This window comes from Tachypleus tridentatus, chromosome 8 (genome assembly GCF_004210375.1).
Source record: "Tachypleus tridentatus isolate NWPU-2018 chromosome 8, ASM421037v1, whole genome shotgun sequence".
Lineage (NCBI taxonomy): Eukaryota > Metazoa > Arthropoda > Merostomata > Xiphosura > Limulidae > Tachypleus > Tachypleus tridentatus.
Window position 1 is genome coordinate 145,305,521 of NC_134832.1, and position 22,170 is coordinate 145,327,690.

Consider the following 22,170-nt stretch of genomic DNA (forward strand, 5'->3'; position numbering starts at 1 on the left):
TCTGTCCCAGGGTTTGTCCATAACATTAGACAGTGTTATTGGTGACGGTGGCACTGTCCACCTTGATAAAATTTTTAGTTTTTTAACTGCCATTAATATTTTTAATGTCATTTAACTGTTTTATATTTCTACATTAAACCTTTTTTGTTGTGGTTCCCTTTTAAGAGTCACAATGTCTCTAGTTTGATTTGAAATTAGAAAATGGCTGTTACATTAAATAACTCGACACCAGGACTGTAAAGGCCAACTTCAGGTGACTAACGCTGCTGTTTGAACTACACGTTAGTCGTCCTGGTGAGTTATTTTTACAATTTTGCTGCATGTCTTTTAGCACTTTTATTACTTCACTTTTTGATAATGGCTGTAATGACACATAACCCAGAACCAGGACTGGAAAGGCCAACTTCAGGTGATTGACGGTGGTTCTTCTACTTATGTGTTAGTCTTCCTGGCAGGTTATGATCATTACCATTATGCTACAGAAAGTCCTTTATAACTTCTCTTTCTGTAGTTTCTTTCAATATTGTAGATTGTATGTCTATATTGGTTTTATGCCATTTATGTTTCTAATTGCTGATTTGTTTTACCTTCATTTCCTTTTATGAATTTTACTACATTTACTTTACTTTTACCTTTTTACCAGATGATTGGTGCAGATGGCCCAGCTGCTTTGTGCCATAAAACACTAAATCAACCAACCAATTTATATTTGCATTATCAGCGGTTGCTTCATGTACCAAAAGATTAGGAGGCAAAACTTGGTTGTGGGTAGTCAAAGCAAGGAGTGAAAGGAAACAAACAAAAGATATGAGATTAGCAGTGTGGCAATTCAGTCATTTGCAAATGACACACGTGAAAAAAATGAATTCTTAATAACTCGACAGAAATACTCTTGTCCTTTTTTTTAGTGATGTGAATAAAAGCTTAGGCTTGGAGTTAAACAAAAAAAAATTCAAATGTTTCAGACTTGCATAATTTCAACTTTTGTGAATTATTGTACATGTTAAAGCTAATAGTTATATCTGTGATTTTTAAACAGAATATAATAAGTATACATTATTTGGTTGTCTTTTAGGAACACTTACTTTCTAAACAAGTTTTGTTTGCAGATAATATTTGGCGTGGAAAAGGCCTCATTAACAAAGACTTTTTTTTTTTAATTTGGAAAGAACAAGAGTCCGACTATAAAATGCTTCTTCATTACACAATGACAGATTTTCTAGAGTTAAATTGAAAATTCACACCTATACAAGCAAAGTTAGTTTAATGTTTTGATTTATGCCATGTAGAAAAAAAGTTCAATTTTAGAACTGCTTAACCTGTTTTTTTACTTTTATAAGGATTAGTCTAAATTTAAATCTGGGTGAAAATCCACAGGGTTTGTAATTACCTGGAAAATTTCTGGTTAGTGGTGCAGTTTTACTCATGAAACACAGAAGACATGAGAACCACTTTGCTGATACAGATTTCAGAAGAAAGATTTACAAGTGTTTACTGTATCAGTACATTCATGATACATACATACAAGTCATTTATGTTGTAATTAACAAGATTGTGACATTTGCTGACATCATGATGGTCTTGTGATCTCTAACTTACATGACATACCCAGGCTCAGTCTTAGAAATTGGGGATAGTGAGACTGCAGCTTTGACTTGTTTTATTGGTAGCTAAGGCATATAGTATGTGGGTCACTTTACATTCGTAGGGTGTTCTTTCAGTTAACATCCAAGTGGTTTCTCATTGGAGGTTATAAAATATAAATTACCATACACTGTAGCCTTTTTTTTTTCCAAGGTTCTTCATAATCATTATTATGAGTAATACAGACTATATGGTTGTCATCTTCTCATGCTTTGCCAATTATGGAGTAAGTGTAATGTGTAATAAAGTACTTTTTTATGTTTTTTAATGTAAAAAGTGTCAATACTGCATTGCTATAGATATGGACAATCTGTGTACTTGTAGCCTAGGTATGAGTTATGGAGGATTTGTAATTATGAATAGGACATATTCATATTTATTAACATTTATTATCTGAAGTAATTAACACTTATGATTTATGTTAGAGAAGATTAATACTGTTTCTACTGGCAGTTCTGAATTTGCTAGTGGGGAAAACTAACTTTTAATCAAAGTGTGGCCTAATTAGTGATCTGTACAATGATATCAATGACATAACTTCTTTAATAAGACTTGTATTTAATGTTTATTTAGGTGCAATATAAAATCATGCTGTTACTGGTGACATGCCAAATATGACTTCAGGCTTAAGAGACTGATTAACTACAACACCAAGATCATTTTCTTGCACTAATAAGGTTATTTCCATCAAATTACACTCATAATTCAATTTGTGGTATCCAACATTCATTACCTTGCATTTGTTATAATTAAAAGCTGTGTGACATATTTGTGTAACTTGCCAGAGAATCCAAATTCTTTAGTGCAGCATCTTCAGAGTCATCAACACCTAAAACTTTAATACTGTCAACAAAAGGAAATAAGTTATTGACTTTTCCTTCATCAAATGAGGAAGAAATCTTGATGTGAGCCAAAAATGCATGGAATTACAAATTTAAAATGTTTCTTGGTAAAAAAAAATATGTAGTTGCACATGTCACAAAATGCTTTGTGTAATATATAACTTCCAATCACTCAGTAAGTTTAATAGTATTTCTGTTGAAACTTTTATGCAAAACTTGTGTACACGGTGCACTCCCATGCAACTTGCACAAAGTAATTGGTAATAAAACAAAGTCCTCAAAATGACTTCATTTAAGATTATTAAGAACTTGTCCCCCACCATCTGTTATGTTTGGATGGATGAGTTCTGTTGTGAGGGGAAAACTGTATGATTGAATTGAAATGTTGTGGAAAAGAAAGTCATTCTTCTACACATTATAAATCAAACTTGTTATTTTTTTCAATGATATTTTATTAATTTGGTTATATAATTTCAACAACTACAATTAAATTGTTAATGTCTGAATTTTCTGTAGGATGATTTGTTAACTTGCAGCCCTTTTTTTTGAGAAAGGTCATGACAATTTTAAACAAAATAGCATTAACTTTACCTTGTAACTTGAATACAAGTGTAGTTTTATTGAATTTTAGCCAATCACTGTTTCTAAACCCCAGTTTCCATGATGTGACATAATTGCCATTTTCAGCTTTGAGAAGTCATAACATATATTTTTTTCTCATTATTTCTAATTATATAGTCCAACATGGCTTCAGATTCAATGGAAATTTTGTATAGTTCAGAACAAAATAATAAAAGCTTAGCTCAATGATGTGTTGCAAGAAGGAATGATGTTGATGAATCAAGTTTTTACATGTTTTAAAACATCATGACTCCATTGTAATTTTAGGAACAACACTTATCTAATATCTTTATTTTTTATTTGCAGAAAATGCAGCCCTGTTTAAAGTTGCTCATCCTTTGTTGGAATCTTGAATATTGACCCTGTTTTTTTCTTACATATTTGTTCAACTAACACTTTTTATAAATTCTAAAACTTTTCAGAAAAACTCATTTTAATGGACTATTCTCCCAGAATGAAACAAAATCTGGAAATTAAATCTCTGTAATCCCTAAGAAAGGATAATTTTTAAAAGGTAAAGGTAACTCCATTGTAATTAGGCATCATTCTGATTATACCATAAATGTGAATGAAATACTTTTCATATTTCTGTACCTTATTGAAAACAGTTATAACATGACACAAGAAGGGAAACTTTACATTTCACTACTATTAAAGACATTGGAACTTCTTTAAAAATGATGTGTTTAATCTTACCTTATTTAAGAACCTCAAATTTATGGTCGTCTTACAGTTCTGGCTTATCATGGGCAGGTGGTTAGGGCACTTGAATTGTAATCTGAGGGTTATGGGTTCAAATCCCTGTCACACCAAACATGCTCATTCTTTCAATCATGGAGGCCCTGTAGAAAAACATGAAGCCCTTCTTATGTTTATAAAATATGGGCTTGAAACTTGAAATTATCACAGGAAATATAATCCATTACAAAATAAAGGTATTCTCATTAATTAAACAATTTGAATTATTCCAGGTAAGAACTGCAGTGTTTTGCTAGTTCCTTCTGTAAGTTATAGTGTGTAACCAACTTGAGCAAGATTCAACTGTTATTAATCTGGTAAGAGCAGGCTTTTTCACTCCAAAGCATTCATACATAATCCAGTTTCCTCCATGGTTTCACCATAATCTTTGCAAAGGACCCTTTAGTATGTTGCTGTGTGGGCTGGACCTGGAGCAGTTTGCTAAAAGGCATGGTCAATCACACCCTAAAGGTTAAATATTTAACCTTGGTTATTCATTTAGGGGATGCCAGTGTGACTGAGATTTTGAACAGTACAAAGTACTGTAATCTGTGGAGAAAACCATGTTCACCAAGATTCAAACTAAATATTGCACCTAGAGATAGATACATCTGTATCTTTTGTAAAGTATGTTCAACCTTCTGATTATTGTTGTATACACACATTAGTTTAAGAATTATAACAACATTAAGACTTGTGTCTTACAGAAGTAAACATTAGGATTGTATTGCACATGTATTTTATACTGTAAGGTACTTGAAATTGTTTTGCAGATTTTCTTAATTATAAGAATATCAATTTCCTTGGATCTGTTATTTCTGACTCAATTTTTGATAGAAATTCAAGCATGCTATATACAGACTAGACTTGTGTCACAAGTCAAATGTGTGTGTGTGGCACCATTACTAAATATTTAGGGTACACTCTTCTGCTCTTAATACAGTATTATGATACATGTTGTTAATACAATTTTTTCCTCATTGTTAATTAATCAGTGTTGATGTCACATCTAAATTTAATAAAGTTTTTAAAGTGGTCCATGGTTTTACTAATAATTGATAATGGCTAATACACATTAAAGCACCCTTCATGACATGAAGTTACTGAGGATATTACTGTGTCAAATATCTTTTTAAATGTGGGTATATGTAATGGTGCAATGAAGCTTACAGGCTATAAACATGTTGAAATACGAAGGGTTTATTGACCCTTAAGGTTTCTTTTTAAAATGATTTTTTAGCATTACTTATTTTTCTAGAGGCATCTCTAGTTTGTAATGGCATGATATTCTGGATAAAGTAAAATTTGAGTCTTGTTCCAAAAGTTGCAGCCTTCTTCATCATCTTTGAATATTTCATGAGCTGTCTTGAATGTTTTGTGGTGGTAAACATGCATGCAAACAGTCGGTGCTTGCCTGTTTAACTGCTGTTAGTTTCTTGTTAGTTTAGTTTCTTCTGAACCAAGTAGTAGAATTGTAGTCTAACTTCTTGTTGCAGTATCCATTTGCAATATGCCAGTACAGTTTCAACTGAAATGATATTCTTAAATGCTCATAGGAATTCCAGTAACTATTGTCATAACATACAGAATATTCCAGAAGTAAAAGTTTATAACATTGATTATCTCTGTGTAGAATGTTTCTGAATATTCTGAATTATGTGGAGTGTTACAATATTCTAGTATGTGCTAGAATATTCCATAATATGCAGATATAATTTGAGCTACAAGGTAAAACTTTAGCTGTCTTGAGTAATCCCTAAATTTAACTCAATATGGTTAAAATTTGTTCTGAATTACTTGAAGAAAATGACGGGGTGAGTGTTGTAACTCAAAATTTATAAAATAAGGATCATTATAATTAAAATAATAAGTGAGACTACAGTAGTGACAGCTGCAAAAACAGTATAGTGCATAAGTTCAGAAGTAGAAAGTCATTTGTCTCATTGCTGGACATGCTTGTGTATTTCTGGGTATTTAGATGGCCAACATTGGTATTGAGAAAGTGTTTTCCTACACTGCATAGCTTATAGAATTCAGTAAGCATTGTAGTGTGCTTTGAATGTGACATCCTTACAACAGAGACTTGCAGTGGAAATTGTACAGCTGCTCTGTTATCAAGATGTACAATTGTTAGATAGGACATGAATGGATGTTCCAACAGTGACTTTAATGACATAGTGGGGATTCAAACTAGTTTTAATATAACCTACTCAATCTGTGTATTAATAGATCCTAATTACAAATTATTATTTTTTCTTATTGCCTGATAATGTGCTACTGACCTGAGAAGGATCATTATTGTTTGTAGTAGCCAGGATTTGACCCAAGTCCTCTTATAAGAAAGGCTGATGTTCTATCCATTTGTCCAGGATCTTCCCTATTAGGACTTGTATCAAATAACTATTTGGTTACTTTTAAGATATATATTTAGCTTTTGTTGACTTCTGTGCAAGGTTGATTGAGTTATTCAGAGGAGATAAAAGGCTTCTTTGTTGTTTTTTTCTTTCTTGTGTCATATTCTATTTTAGTAGCATTCCGTTTTATCATGTGGTCTTCTCTGACATGATGGGCTACTGCATGTGGACTAGAAATACCTGAATTCTAACTTTTGCTGGGGTTGTTTCTCCATTGCATTAGAATACACATTCATAGGGGATGTTGCCAGTGGTGTTTTTTTTTTATCTGACCAGTCTAGGTAGTTTGTTTACTAACTGCATTCACATTTTATATGTTGATTTCTCCTTATTGTTTTGACTTCATTTTGTACATAAGGAATTTCTATAATTTTTTTTTAGTTTGTACCTTCATCTAATGTTCTCAGTGTCCTTTGTCCTTCATCTTATGTTCTGTGTCCTTTGTTAAGGAGGGTTGTAGTGATTTTTCTTCATTTATAGCTTCTTCAGCAGTGTGATAATAATTCAGTTTGGATATAACATGTAGGCAATCTGTGATGCCTCTCTTTATGTTGAGGTGGTTAGACTGATATTTCAGGTATTTATTAGTACCTGTGGATTTTCTGTAAATGCTGTGCGTTTTGGTAACCATAACATCTACAAGTTTTTACCATTTATCTTTTTCTATTTTGATTGTGAATTTCATTGCAGAATGTTGTTTGAGTAATTCATGTGTTCTTGAATCTTGTCAGTAATGTGTAACCACATCACAAATATATCATTGACATTTGAGCCAAATCTTGGTGTGTAGAGTAGCTGTTTTGAGGGCTTTTACTTTAAACTTAGTTACTGGTTAATAATTAGTTTTTGATGATTGTATAGGTAATGAAAAATGACATTGATATCTGATTGTCGTGCCTTTACTTAGTGTGATATTTGATGGAAATACATGTGTGGAAGGTTATTGTAATACTTTAAAGGGTTCTGTCAGTGTATTTGTGCATTAGTAGTGAAATATGTATTTAATGTGGAACATGAATTAGTTAGGGTTACATAAAGAATGAAATACCCAAGTCCTTGTGTCTAGGCCTACAACATTACATTTTTTTCATTAAATGTGGATATATGCATCACAGTATGTTTTGTATGAAAATTAGCACAGTATAGGCCTTGACCTTAACTTCTAAAGACATCAGCAAATGGTTGCTAGTTTTATTTTTGTTTGAATAACTTGTAGCTGTACTATCTAAAACATTTGATATTCTTCCAGTCATATCAGTGCACATTCTTTTTCTGTCTTTATTTTTTTTACTATGTAAACAGTTCTGTGTTCTCAAATTTCATTAAGATTCAACTTTCTAACCTCCTATGCAGCTTGTGTCTTGAATAGATATTGGATTGTATAAAGGTAACTTGACATTAACATGTTTTACTGAAAAATTATTTTTGGTGCTAAGTAAATAATCCATGTGTTTTTAATATGTTATAAAATATAAAACTACTGCCATTAACCCCATTGTACATGTTGAGATAAAGTTTGTAATTCATATTTGTTGGTTGTCACAATTTTTTGTTTTTATGTATATCATTTGGTATATTTGAGCTTTGGGTAGTGTTGTGTGCCTGGTATTAAAAAAATGGAATTTTATGGTATATGATATTGCATTTTTCCTGTGATGTTTAATCCCATTTCACCCAATTTATTGGACTTTATACTGTAACATATCCAGTCATTAATTAAAAGCACTATATTTCAAATTTTACATTTATTAGGATCTATAAATGTAAGGCAGTAAAATGTACATTATTAGAAATTCATAAAAAGTTATGTAATATTTGTATTGAACACATAATGAAGGAAAAAGCAGGGTTTTTGTAATTTAATTATGAAAGAATGAAACCACGTATTGTCCGCTCAGTATTGTTGCTTGTTTGTTTATTAAATTGTTGATATTCGTAAATTTAATGTGGGAAATGAATGAGCAAAATTATGGAGCTATGTAATAATAAATTACCCTATTACAGTATTTGTACCATTGCTGTTTTAATGTTAGGTATATACATAGTTTTTATTAAATAAATTTGTCTATGCTTTGTTTTAGGCTTCTTTGAGTTAATCATGTCAGACACAGAGGAACATGTAAATGGAGTTGTTCTTAATGAACAGAGATCTGAAACACATTATGTTAATGATCTCTGCCCAGAAGTTGAACAGGATCCTGTCATTCAGCAAGATATGTGTCCAGATAAAGTGGAATTAGACCCGAAAGATATAGAACGAAGGAAGAAAGTAGAAATGATTATAAACAGGTAAGTAATTCACACCTTCCTTTGAACTGGTAATTATGTTGTATCATACCTTCAAACGTGGTAGTTACAAGTTATATTGTCCATCTGAAATGATGGTTTTGTTTTTATGATGTTGCTGTGTTGTACATTTGAACTGGTATCTGTTTTGTACCATGCAGTTAATAAGTTGGTAGTTGTGTTGCAATATACAGTTAGCCCTCTTGTTATGAGTAAATCAGAGTGCTCATCGTAACATTTTAGAGTTGCATTCAAAATTTTATTAAATTACTTTATTATTATTATATATGAATAAATTTGGCATGAAAAGGTAGTTGTACTAAAATTTGGTTTAAGTTTCTTGAGGAATATTTAAAAAAAAAATCTGTCTTCCTTTGTATGAGAATTGTGATTTGTTCTTCAGGTCTTCACTCTTCTCTAACCATCACCCTGACAAGTATAGAATTTAATGTTCATTGCTCATTCTAACATGTATAACTGTGGCAAAGTCCAGTTATTATAGTTTTTGATCTTATTTGTTTACAGACTCATACAAGAAAATTGCTTACTTCCTTGCTACACCTACCTGTAACATCTTTTTTCACAAATTACCAGTAGTTTTTCTGAACATTTTATACAAAATTAATTTATAACTAATACAAAGATGAAGTTTTAATGTACAGAGTATTGTGTAGTTTGTCTTCAGTCTGAAAATGCCTCATTTTATACATATTAAACAGCTTAATTATGTTATGCTGTAGTTAGAAAGCCAGTTACGTTATGATAGTTACAGGACATCATTTTTTTTGTGTGCTATTTTCTGCATTATTAGGTGCATTATTTAGTTGTACTATTATTAATATAAAAGCTCAAATTTCACTGGTAACTAAGAGTATAAAAAAAGAAAGGTACATATTTGTTATTCATGAATATTCTTTGTTATAAAACTAACTAAAATGTAAAAAAATTAAATCTCGTGTACCAAATAATCTCGCCTGTAAGATAATCAATTTCAAAGACATTTTCCCAGCACAGTGCTTATTAAGTGGGAAAAAAAAATGGAGTGAATTTTTAGAATCTACCATTAGGCTAATGTTAGAAATTTTAGTGGCATTTAAGTCTGTGCTTCATTCTATTTCTGATCAGCTAAGCCTACGTGCCCTGTCTGCACACTATTGCTTTTATACTACACTGTTAGTGAAACTCTAGATTTATCCTACCTACATGTAAATGTTGTGCTCATTGAGTGACTATTGAAATCAACTTGTGGCTCAATGGATCTTTTTGCTTGTTAGGCTTAAGTGGTTAATAGCACTAAATGCTACAAGTGTGAAATTCATTGACATGGCTCTGAAGCATTTTTAACTTTGTGATTGGCCTCTGATCTCATAAATGTTTCTGTAGCATTTGTTAATAAAAACAGTATTAGGAGGAAGGAAAAGGCCTAAATAGTTCCTGATCCTTCCAGGTCACAAACAACAACACTACCATATGCTGGCCCATACAGACTCACTCGGATCTTTAAATGTAATGTGTATTTCCAATGTCAAGGTTTACTGAGTCACAGGCCATCTAGCCAGGGTGGGTACATACAACTAGGTTATGACCATCCTTCTCTGCTCAATGAATATGTAATTCTCTGGCATTAGGCCGAGGACTGCAAATTATTTATCTGCCAATGAAATTTTGATTCAGTCAGAACTGATGTGTATTTTCTAAATGTCAAGTATGTGAAAATTTTGTCATTGTAAACAAATTCAGTGCACTGTACAAGTTGGTGCATCCAAGAAATTCACTTGATTAACATTTCTGACTAAAATAGTACATGCTTTATGCCCACACTATTTGTTTTTTTTTGTTTTCCTTTATTTATTATGTTTTCCAAGCAGAAGTTTACTTTCTTTTGGCTTTTTGTCAAGTGCTAGGCTCTTTCTGTAAATCCAACTAATGATGGCTTTCTCTCAAAATATGAAAAATACATGCTAAATAAGAAGTAGGAACTGGCAGAAGTATTTGCTAAATATAAGGTACACTATGATAATGCTGTTTTGTTCTCATCAGTGCAATGGGTCCAATGGTGAAAAAAAAGGGTAAAACAAAAGCCAATAGAAGAATTACTAAGGTGGTTAGAGAAATGTTTCCTTTCCTGAAAGATGTAATTCCTCTGTTGAAAGGGTTAGGACAGCTGTACAAAGGGGTAAGGTGGTACAAAAGATAATCCAAGAAAGCTGAAGATGATACAGCAAAAAGATAGAGGTTTAGAGAAAGTGGTGGTGACAAGACTCATTAAACTGAAGAATTATGACAAGCACCATTTTACAAGTTCAAAGATGTGAGAAGGGTTCTCAGTGGTCGTTTGTATGTGAAGGTATTCAAGGTGAAGTGCATAGATATGTATCAACAATGGCTAAAACACAAAAAGAACCAACTGATGAAAAGGACAAGTTGCAGTTTTCTCAAAGATGGATCCAAGGGTGTATGAGGGAATATAATGTGAGCTTGAAAAGCCCCAATAACTGATCTACCCTCTCACAGAAGAAGGTTTTGAAAGTTGTGGACTTTATGAAGAACATTTACATTTCTGACTAACTTTGAGAAGAAGGCCATAATCGTAATAGGACTTCAGATGTCCCTGCATAGGAATGAATCTTCAAATCAGAAAACACTAACACTCAGTAGTCAACCAGTATAGATCAGATAGAACTACATGTTCTCTTGTGGGCTGTATACTGTGTTCACTCAGGTCTGTCCTGAACTGTCGAGTACTATGCCAACACCTGAATTTGTCTTCAGAAGAAAAGAGCACATGAAATAAGATGAATCTCCTCAGTAGGTACTCATACAGTGGGTTCCATTTTTCCATTGTGTTGTACGTGCACTGGCATTATTTTTGTTTAAAAATGTATTTCTTGTAATTGAAAAGTGGACAAAGAAAACAGCAATAAAATTACATTGGTTCACCTTAAATATATTAAGTTTGCATGGCAATCCAAAAGCTAGTGAAAAAGATGAGCAACTGCAAGCATCTCTAAAATAAGAAATTGTTGCAACAAAAACACAAAATTCAATTTCATACCATAATTTTGTCCTATATGATCATTAAATTTGAACTCTAAATTTTTCCATTCTGCAATATTATTTGGAACATGAGTATTATATTAGATTAGGTAAGATAATGGGAAAATAAAAAATAAATTATTCAATAAGTATGCTTGCTAACAGCTTGTGTGTTACATAATTCAATAATGTAATGTGGGCTATGCATTTGTCAAAAATGATTTGTAACTTTTGTTAGGTTCCTCTTAGTACAAACTGTATTAATTTTAGAAAGAAGAAAGGGTAATTGAGATTTTTCCCTTTTTTTATGGTGGGGTCAAATTGAGTCTATATGAAATTAAGGTAGTGTAAAGCTGTTTGCAGTGCCATATGGCATGTCAGGAATGTCTCATCTTTTATCATTTATAATTCTCCCATCATATCTTTTGAATGGAGGAAATGAATGTGAAGTTTATTTTCCTATCAAAAAAAGTCAAAAATGCAACAAATTAAATTTATTGTAAATAAAAATGAATTTTTCCATGAAAAAGATAAATCATGAGAAATTATTTTTATACGAAAAAAGTTAAATTTTACATAGAAAACCAAAAAATGAAATTTTTTATCACAAAATATTTGTTGTTTTTTTTACAAAGCATTATAAGCTGAAAGCAGGATTCTCTTCTCACGTGTCACAATAGCTGTTCACTTTCTTAGTTTCTTTCATTATAAGCTGAAAGCAGGATTCTCTTCTCACGTGTCACAATAGCTGTTCACTTTCTTAGTTTCTTTCATTATAAGCTGAAAGCAGGATTCTCTTCTCGTGTGTCACAATAGCTGTTCACTTTCTTAGTTTCTTTCATTATAAGCTGAAAGCAGGATTCTCTTCTCGTGTGTCACAATAGCTGTTCACTTTCTTAGTTTCTTTCATTGCCTCAACTTTACCAATGCACTTTTTCAATTCTGTGTAGCATTCCCCACATTGTTTGCATATTTGTTTCTATTGTCCTTACTTTCGTATTTTTAGTGTGCATTTAGTGGAACAATTCTTGCATTGAGGTTCATGTTTTTGACATAATGCTTTAATTGTAGATTGTCTGCATTTGGCAGTTTTTACCCTTTTTTTGAATTTTATAGATTACATGTGCATTTACAACAGAAGTGTTTAGAAACTCAAATGCATCTTTATGAAACCACAACTTATTATTCAACAGGTCAAGTTATACATACTAACAGTTTAGTGTAGTCAAATATTATCATATAAGACCACAAAATAAAATTGTGAGCCTAATTACTTTATAATGCTGACAGCACAGCTGTAATGACAAATTCATAACGTTCCGGCAGCCAACATGTTAATAACACCATTCATTGTCATATTACTTGAGAGCAAGAAAAAAAGAAATATATATATATATATATAAACCAGATAACCACAGATATATGCTCTGACACATTCTTCTCTGTTTTTGTCTTTGAAATATTCCTTTGAACTAGTCAGTGAAAAAGTTTCATGAAATTCCTTCACAAAAAGAAATATTTGTTTTTTTGCAGGTTAAGTGTTCAGTGCATATGAAGACTGGTAGTTGTATTAATATCAACATAAATATTTTAGGAATTAAAAGAAATTAGAAATTTTCTTTTAATTTTTCTTTGAAGTGAAGCATTTTGGTGCATAGTTTTTTGTAGGATTAACTGTTCAGGAAGAACTTGGCTATTATATATTTAGATATTTACCAGTATTCCCCTTAATCTTCTTGGTGTGTATATAAAAAAGCATATATAAATGTATTTAGTAGAGTAATTTCAGAATAAAAACCATATTTCAGTATATCTATGGAACAGGGAAAAATTTCATAATTCAGTACAGTACAAAAGAAAGTTTTTGTTTTTTTTCCTACCTTGTCTGTGGTTTTAAACATTTAAATTCTATTAATGAAACATGCTTTGATGTTGGACTTGACTGAATATATTTATAAGGAAAAAGGTAGCAGCCATCTGAAAGTGAGGTAACATCATGCATATGTCCACCTATATTTTATAACTGCACACGGTGTCAGTGTTACGTTCAAGATAAAAGTGATGACTTGTTGCCTGTGCGACTCATACAGAATAAGGTATTTTTCATGTTAGTGTGTTTTGTTTTGGTTGCTAATATAACAGTAAATCCTACTTAAACCCTGTAATTTTAAGTCAAAATTTAACTTGTATTAAAGCCAGTGTATATCACATCATATTATGCTTGGTTTTTTAGAAACAGTAAGAGTCATAAAAGCCAAAATGCATTTATCCAGATAGAAGAGTTTAATTACTGTCTGCCTATTACAATTTTAGTGATGGAGTTGCTTGTGAAGCACGAGGGAGGTGGTGGCATGTGGAGTGTGTTGGTGTAATAAGTCTGAAGTAAAAATGTAATGTAGTATCACTTAGTCTAGAGCAAAATGTATAATGGTTTTCTTCAAAGTAAAATTATCAATTCAATTTTAAAATTAAATTTCCAATGTTAATAAAAAAATCTTTAATCAATGGAGACTTAAAATTAAGAAAGCAACAAATATTTCAGTTCTGTTGTCTGTACATTTCATTTTATACTTTCAGTACACAGTTCAACAATGTTTGGTTATAATCATGGTCCTAAGCAACATGACATAAAATCCATTGTTGGAATATTGTGTTACTAAAGTGCACTGGCTTTTCTATATATTAGAAGTTGTTAATCTAACTCAGTGGTTCTTAACCTGGGTTCAATTGAACTCAAGGTTCAGTGAGTCAGTCTCAGGGATTCGGTGAAGGTCAAGACAGACAGACAGACAGTGTGTGTCTGTTCCTGTTCCGTTCACCCCACTTGTATGATTCGTGACGTCGTGCTCCACTTGGCCATCATTGGTTGCAGCTCATCATGTCACATCACTTGGCCTTAATATCTGTGCTGCAGGGAACTTTGTGCACTTAGCAGTCGACTTGTGACTGTAGTAATTGTGTGTCATTTGTGATTTTTTCCTAATCTTTCAATCCCTTCATACTAACTATGTCGAGCAAAATCAGAAAGTGGTCAGACGAATATGTACTATATGGATTCACGTATATAATGGAACACGATGGGAGTCAGCGTCCTCAATGGGTGATTTGCAATGCCAAGTTGAGCAATTCTAGTCTAGCACTGGGAAAACTAAGAATACAATACTTGCTGAATTCAAGGTAAAGAGAGACAGGTTTGATGAAAAGGCTACTTTGCCTGTTCTTGGCTTTGTACCCATCAACAAACCAATCCTCACAGCATTGTACGAAGTTGCGTACTTGATTGCAAAGCAGGGAAAACCACACACTATTGGTGAAGCACTCGTAAAACCAGCTGAGTTGAAGATGGCAAATATCGTGCTGGGAAAAGCTGCTGAAAATAAGTTATCTCAAATTCCTCTCTTAAATGACACCATCAGCAGCAGAGTAGATGACATGAGCGATGACATCTTGGCTCAAGTAGTTGCAGATCTAATTTCAAGCCCAACAAAATTCAGCCTTCAACTCGACTAGACCACCAACGTTTCCAGTCTAAGCCAGCTAGTTGTATTCATACGCTATGTGAAGAACGACAAGATAAAAGATTTTTTATTTTGTAAGCCTCTTAACAACAACAACTAAGGCAGCCAACATGAAGAAACTTGTGGATGACTTCTTCAGAGACAACAATCTTTCATGGGATACGGTTTCTGCAGTTTGTTCGGATAGAGCTCCAGTCTTGCTGGGATGAAACTCTGGTGTTGGTGTGCTGGTGTAAGCCGATGCACCACACATCATTGTAATGCACTGTGTTCTGCACAGGCATGCATTGGTAACAAAAACCTTGCCCTCATACTGGAAGAGGTATTAAAAATTGTACTGGAATGTGTGAACTTTGTGAGAAATAGTGCCCTGAAGCACAGCATCTTCAAAGAGCTGTGTAATGAAATGGGCTCTGAATTTGAGGTACTTCTGTACTATTTTAACATTCAGGAAAGGTGTTTTTGCCATGTGTGTGGAATTAGCCCTGTTTTTGCGAGAGCATCAACATTGTCATGCAGATTGCTTCGAAAAATCTGAGTTTATTCTCATTTTGGCATACATGGCTGATATCTTCAATGCTCTCAATGAACAGATGCAGGGTGGTGGATTCAACATCATCAGAGCGGAAGAAAACCTGAGGGCTTTTCAAAAAAACTAACATTATGGGAACGATGAACAGAGAATGATAACTTTGCAAACTTTCCCCTGCTAAACAACTGTGTAAGTAAGATCGAAGATGTGTCTGAAATCGGAGACATTTCTGTACCCAGGGAACTGAAGCAAGCAATTGCCATGCACTTAGACGAGCTTGCAAAGTCTCTCAACGGATACTTCCCCATCAGAGAGTCATATCTAGCATGGGTGAGACAGCCATTCATGTTTAGTGTTGCGACAGCAGATGTCAATGATGAATACCTCGACAAAATCATTGAACTTCAGCAGAGCCAGGTTCAACAGCAACTTATCACAACAATACTCTCAATGTTTTGGTGTCACCAATTTGTAACATACCTTCTTATTGCTAAGAAAGCCCTTGAGATACTCCTACCATTTGGTACAATGTATCTTTGCGAGCAATCCTTTTGAGGATGGTAAACATAAAAACAAAGAAAAGGAACAGACTTTGTTGCGAAAATGATATGAGAGTGGTACTTGCCAAGGTGAAGCCGTGCATTTCTGAACTAGTCTCTGAAAGGCAACAGCAAAAGCCACATTGATTTGCAGTAAATATTCATTGAGTTATGTTTTGTTTTTGTGTGAAATTCATGTTTTATTGGTTTTGTTCTTTGAACACAGTGATATTGTGTGCAACTGATGCATAGTTCATTTTGTGCACTAATAAAATATCTGCTTATGTTTCGAATTTGAAAAAATCATTTTATTTTTCCAATTATGAAGAGTTCAGTGAATGCAAGTATGAAACTTCCAGGGTTCAGTACCTCCAACAAAGTTTAAAACCACTGATCTAACTGATTTAATTATTCTATGAAGCCACCATGAATTCATTTCATGAATGGTATTGATTTTGATTGGCTCAGTAATGAATTTACTGATGCTTGATTTCTGTCTCTCTGTTGATTAAGTTTAATTTTACAGAATTTATTTCATTCAGTAACGTTATGTTATACTATGGAATATGGATGGTAGTACTTATTACATCATTTTTGATGGGCTATACACTAGTTACGTTTTTTATTGTGTTTTTGTTTGTTTGTTTCAGCAAGTGTGATTACAGAAAAGTTAGTGACAGTAGGTTATCTACAGTTGATATTAAATTGTTCTGTTAGTGAATACTGTACTTGATTTCTTAGAGTATCTTATTTTACATTTAAATATTTGATAATATAATGAAGCAGTAATAACATGGGAGCTGACTCAGTGTGTTCATTTGAAGAAAAGAAATGTTATGAACTTTGGTGTGGCAACTGTAACATTCTGAGTAGTTCAGTTTGCAATTCGTTATGTAAGAAAACATTATTACTAGCACTATCTCAGCTATTAACCATAACACTAGCTTTTATGTTTCATTTTGCATTATTAGCTGATTAAATGACATGATAATGTTAATGCTAGTATAGTGATATTCATTTATATCAAATGTTATTGTGAATGATTATTTTAACTTTGTTAAACTGTTGAAATTACCCTTAACTCTTTCAAATATAGTTTATATAACCTTCAGTAATAAATATTGTAAGTTGCAATGTCATTGGTTTGTTTAGTACACTTGGATTCTTCTGGACATTTTTAGATTTTACAAAGCAGTGGACTGCTGTTACTGGCTGGCAACTAGCTACTTCTCACACAGCATGTTACATGAAATCTGTGTAAGAATGGCAATGGGTTTAGAGATTTATAAATCATTAGAAGTTTTAAATTTTTTTAGTGGTTTGGTTGGGGCAACATTCAGATTGTTATCCCGATTCCATCAAACATGCTCGCCCCTTTAGCTGTGTGAGAGCATTATGTGATGGTCAATCTCTCTATTTGTTGGCAAAAGAGTAACTCAAAAAATGGCAATGGATGGTGATAACTATCTGCCTTTTCTCTAGTTTTTCACAGCTAAATTAGGGAAAGCTAGTTGAGATAGCCCATGTGTAGCTTTGTACAAAATTCATACCAAACCAAAAACACTAACCATTTTTATCAGTTACCAATGGTAACTGTTTTGTGGCAAGGTAATTCAAGTTTTGCCTGTATAGTCACCTATTTGAAATGTTCTCGCATTTCTATACAACAAAGAACTGTTACCTTGTGTGAACTGCTGTGCATTTGCCACAAACTTGGTACACATTCTCGATACATTGTAATCTGTATGAACCCTAGCTTTTGAACAAAAGTTCTCTCTCTTCTTGGAATTACTTGTCTTCATATTTTTTAATGAATTGTCATAATTTAAGCACTTGTTACTTTTATATTTTCATTATTACTTATATTATAGTCTGTCTTTAATTTTCTTCATTATGTGAGAGAATAATACTACATTTTAGACACTTGTTTCAGGGTTTTGACATACATTGTCCTTAAGGGTTTCATTCTGTGCTCTTGAAGTTGCCATCAGGTCTATACAATGTCTACATATGAAGAACATGTTATCCCCCCAATCTCGGGTTCTGTGATATTTTTTGTTTTTAAAAAAGAATCACTATTGGTTTCATGAATCAACTCAATTACTTATTCATATTTTCACATTTTTTGATTTCTTGAGGTTTACAAAACTCCTTTTTGATGCCATCCAATGCTGCAACAGTGACTAGAGGCAGTCTGATGGTCAGTAATATTACCTGCCATTGTTGGTGCCACTCTGACCTTGGATCTAAAATTTTTGACTTCCTGCTTTTGTTATTTAACCATTTCCAGATGGGTCATAGGTCAAAGGCCATGTCATCGCAATTTTTGCCTGCGTACAAAATTGTATTGAACTACTATTTGTAGTTCATTATGATACTATTTGTAGTTTATATTATTACAATACTATTTGTATTTACATATAAATGTAAATATCAAACAAATGTGTCCAAGTGCCAGTTTTTGTGTTGGTATGCTGAAAGCAGCATTGGTTCAGATTAGATGTTTGTAATGTCAAAATACAAAGTATATAGGCCGGCATGGTCAGGTGGGTTAAGGTATTTAATTCATAATCTAAGGGTTACAGTTTCGAATCCCCATCGCACCAAACGTGCTCGTCATTTTAGCTGTAGGGGCATTATAATGTGATGATGAATCCCACTGTTCGTTGATAGAAGATTAGCCCAAGAATTGACAGTGGATGATGATGAGCTGCCTTCCCTCTAGTCTTACACTGCTAAATTAGGGACAGCTAGCACAGATAGCCCTTGTGTAGCTTTGCTCAAAATAGAAAAAAACAACAAAGTATATAGTTTTTGTATGCATTAGGAACTCAGATTACTGATGTTGACAAGCTAGAATATAAAATAAAAAACCCTTTTATCTTTTCTATTTGCTGAGCTCTCACTATATTTAGGTAATCAAACACAATGGTATTGCTCACCTATTTCCATTTTTGGAAAGTGTCCATTATATTAATTTATTTTTATGACATATCCAAACCTTAGGATATCTCCTTCTCCTAGTGGTTTTCTCTGTCATTTTGAAATATAATGGCATCCTTTCTTTTTGACAGATCTTTGAGCTGAAAAGTTTAAACTTTAGTTTGTTTGTGATTTTGTATGTTTTTTAGATAAATGCAGCTCAATTTATTAAATTTGATATATTACAGTGGAATTCTTTGGTATCAATAAAGTAAATTGTATTAAAAAATTTTTTTCACATCCTCCATGTGCAAAATTTCTTAAGGCTCAGCAAGCTATGATAGCAACAATTGATACAAAGGTCATAAGTAGAAGAGATGATTGTGTGCTTTATTTACTGTTCTGTGTTTTAAGAAAAATAGTTTCATACAGGTTTGTAAATAGTAATATATATTACACACACACACACACACACACACACACACACACACACACAGTTTATAATAATTGAACTGTGACTGTTTTTTACCAAATATTAATCCACTAAAACACAGGAAAGATAGGTTACTTTGTAAAATCTGAAGGCCAGTTTTATGTCATTGGATATGGTAACATGAGTGCACATGTGCCACATCATTGTACTATTTGTATTGTTAACCAGGCATGGTTGAAGCATGAATGTAATAAAAAATAATACAACTATATAAATGCATAAATGTGTGAGATTTGAGCTACTGAGTCTAAAACATTTATATTTTTGTTTTTCTTATCTGTTGTTATTCTAGAACAAAAATGGCATAATTTATATTAATTTCCTAATTTTATATGGTGGTTGTGAGATTGTTGCTCAAACTGTCTGAAACCACACAGAGATTTGTCAGCATAAATAACTTAAATATGAAGTTTTTGTTAAGAAATGTTTGGTAAAACTATCTGGACATTAAGGATTTTAGTTATCAACTGTTGTACCTTTGAAGACTACTGACAGGAGGCAGTGAACCCTGAATGTTGGAGTAAAGGATACCTATTCAAACTTGTAATGATTACATATGTTTAAAATGGTGGAAACTGGTAAATTCTATCAGTTTAAAAGTGAGTGATTGTCAAAGTGTAAAAGACTTTTTTATCTTCATGCCACAAACATCCGGATGTATTTATACACATTGTAGAGATCCAAAACAAGGTATCACTGATATGAAGCAAGGTGACTTCTGATAGCATCTGAAAGTATTGTTTAGCATTGTGTGAGAAGTTTCATCATACTGTCATTTTTCATTTAGCAATGTTTGGGAATTACATTATCATCCTGTTATTGTGGGTATGTTTAACACTCCTACGAAAAGACGTTTCTAGTCCTGATTTCTCCAAGCCCGTTCCCCTGGCTGTGGTTTCGCTAGATAGTAGATAGGTACAGTGGGAATCTCGTTAATCCATTCATTAATGGATTTAAATGGCAATTTCATTTAAATACAAAATTATTAGCCTAATATTAATAAACTTTCAAGTTGCTCTGGGGCCTATTAGGCCCCACTTTTCGTAGGAGTGTTAACCTGATACTGTACATACACAATTTCTTGGCTTGGATTCTTGAATTGCTCCTTTTTTTTCTTTTTTTTTGTCTGTGTTAGTAATGTGATGCATAATAAGTACTGTATTAAGAAAGAAAGGAAAAAACATTTCACAATTGATAAATAGGGATATGAGGTTCTGTGTGTTTCATAAGAATGTTCCTGGTATATTGTGACTTGGCCAAAATTATTGTTTCTCTGTTTCCTGCAAAACATAATTTCTGTATTGCTTATATTATTTGGTTATCATATATGCCTAACTCACAAGGCAGAAGGAAAACATGCTCCATACCCCTGATTTTTCCAGTTAGTGTACATAGTGTTCTTCCCAACTGTGTTAAATTGACTTAACTCTTTCCAGTTTACAAGTTAACCTGTCTTGTTGGTGATATTGATAAAACAATGGCAATGAACCTTTTAATTAAGTTTTGTGTCTCGGTCTTTATTTTTATAACTTGCAGGAACTGTATTGATATTTCACTAACTAGTAACATCAAAACTTAATCATGTTAGTATCTACTAGTTACAAGTTCTTTGTAACTGATGTTTTTACCAGAAACACTACTTTTTACAAAATGTAAAACAAGTAAACAAGTCTTTTGTATATAAGAAATCAGAATTGTTAACTATTTTTTGCTAAAAATTTGCCAGTTAACATGAAGTCAGAGTATTAACTGCAGTGAGTGCAAAGGTTAACCATGTTAAGATTAAAGATACTGTTCTTTATCTGAAAGTTTTCAACTTTCAATTGCATAATCTTTAAAATCACTTCATTAGATATCAATTGTTTTTTTTTTCTGAAAAACTATCTTGCTTGTTATTTTCTCAACCTCTAACTCCATGTGTGGCCAGTTTGACATAAGCTGAAACTGCCATAAGATTTTGAAGGTTGAAAAATGTGAAATAAACTAGTTACAGCCTTTTCATTATTGACTTTGCAGTTCCAAAGTACTTTCTATTAGATATTCTACTTTTAACCTTTTCAGTTCTATTTCTTATGTTTACCTCACTGTTAGTGGCTGAAATAAAAAAACCTGCCAAACATAAAGCACTGAATCACTGCCCCTGCCATTAGATTGTGTGTGTGATGCTGTAGTATGACAATTTCAATAGCAGATAAGCTCCCATAGTATAGTTACTGCCACTTTTTCACAGAGTGTATCATAATCTTGGCTCCAAGAATACAGTGGGAGAAGATTTATTAGCGTGTTTGTAGTACAATGGCTGTAATGAGAATTGTCTACAATAATAAAAGTATGAAAAAGTGTTTGTTTGGACAAAGTTGAGGCTGATCCAGTGAACTTCATAGGTATTTGGATGTCAGTTATCCTCTTGAAATGGTTGGAATTTATTAGTAGTGTACAAAGTGTGTATTTGATTACAAATGTATATTTGTTATTACTAGTTACTCATAAATACTTCATTTGTAGTTGTTTTTTTAATGTAGAATAGTAATTAAGAAGAAGTATATGGAATAACTGGTATTTGTGATGCTATGGAATTTGTTCTC

General features: G+C 32.6%; 1 protein-coding gene across 13 annotated transcripts in view; it reads left to right on the forward strand.

The window, feature by feature from the left end:
* The window catches only part of LOC143223693 (protein hu-li tai shao-like), a 71,953-nt gene that overhangs the window by 5,462 nt on the left and 44,321 nt on the right, over window positions 1-22,170 (forward strand). For all 13 annotated transcript variants that reach the window (XM_076452012.1, XM_076452009.1, XM_076452006.1 and 10 more), the window contains exon 2: window positions 8,341-8,548. In XM_076452012.1, the coding sequence (XP_076308127.1) occupies window positions 8,358-8,548 (191 nt within the window). In that variant the 5' untranslated portion in view covers window positions 8,341-8,357. The remainder of the gene's footprint in view (window positions 1-8,340; window positions 8,549-22,170) is intronic.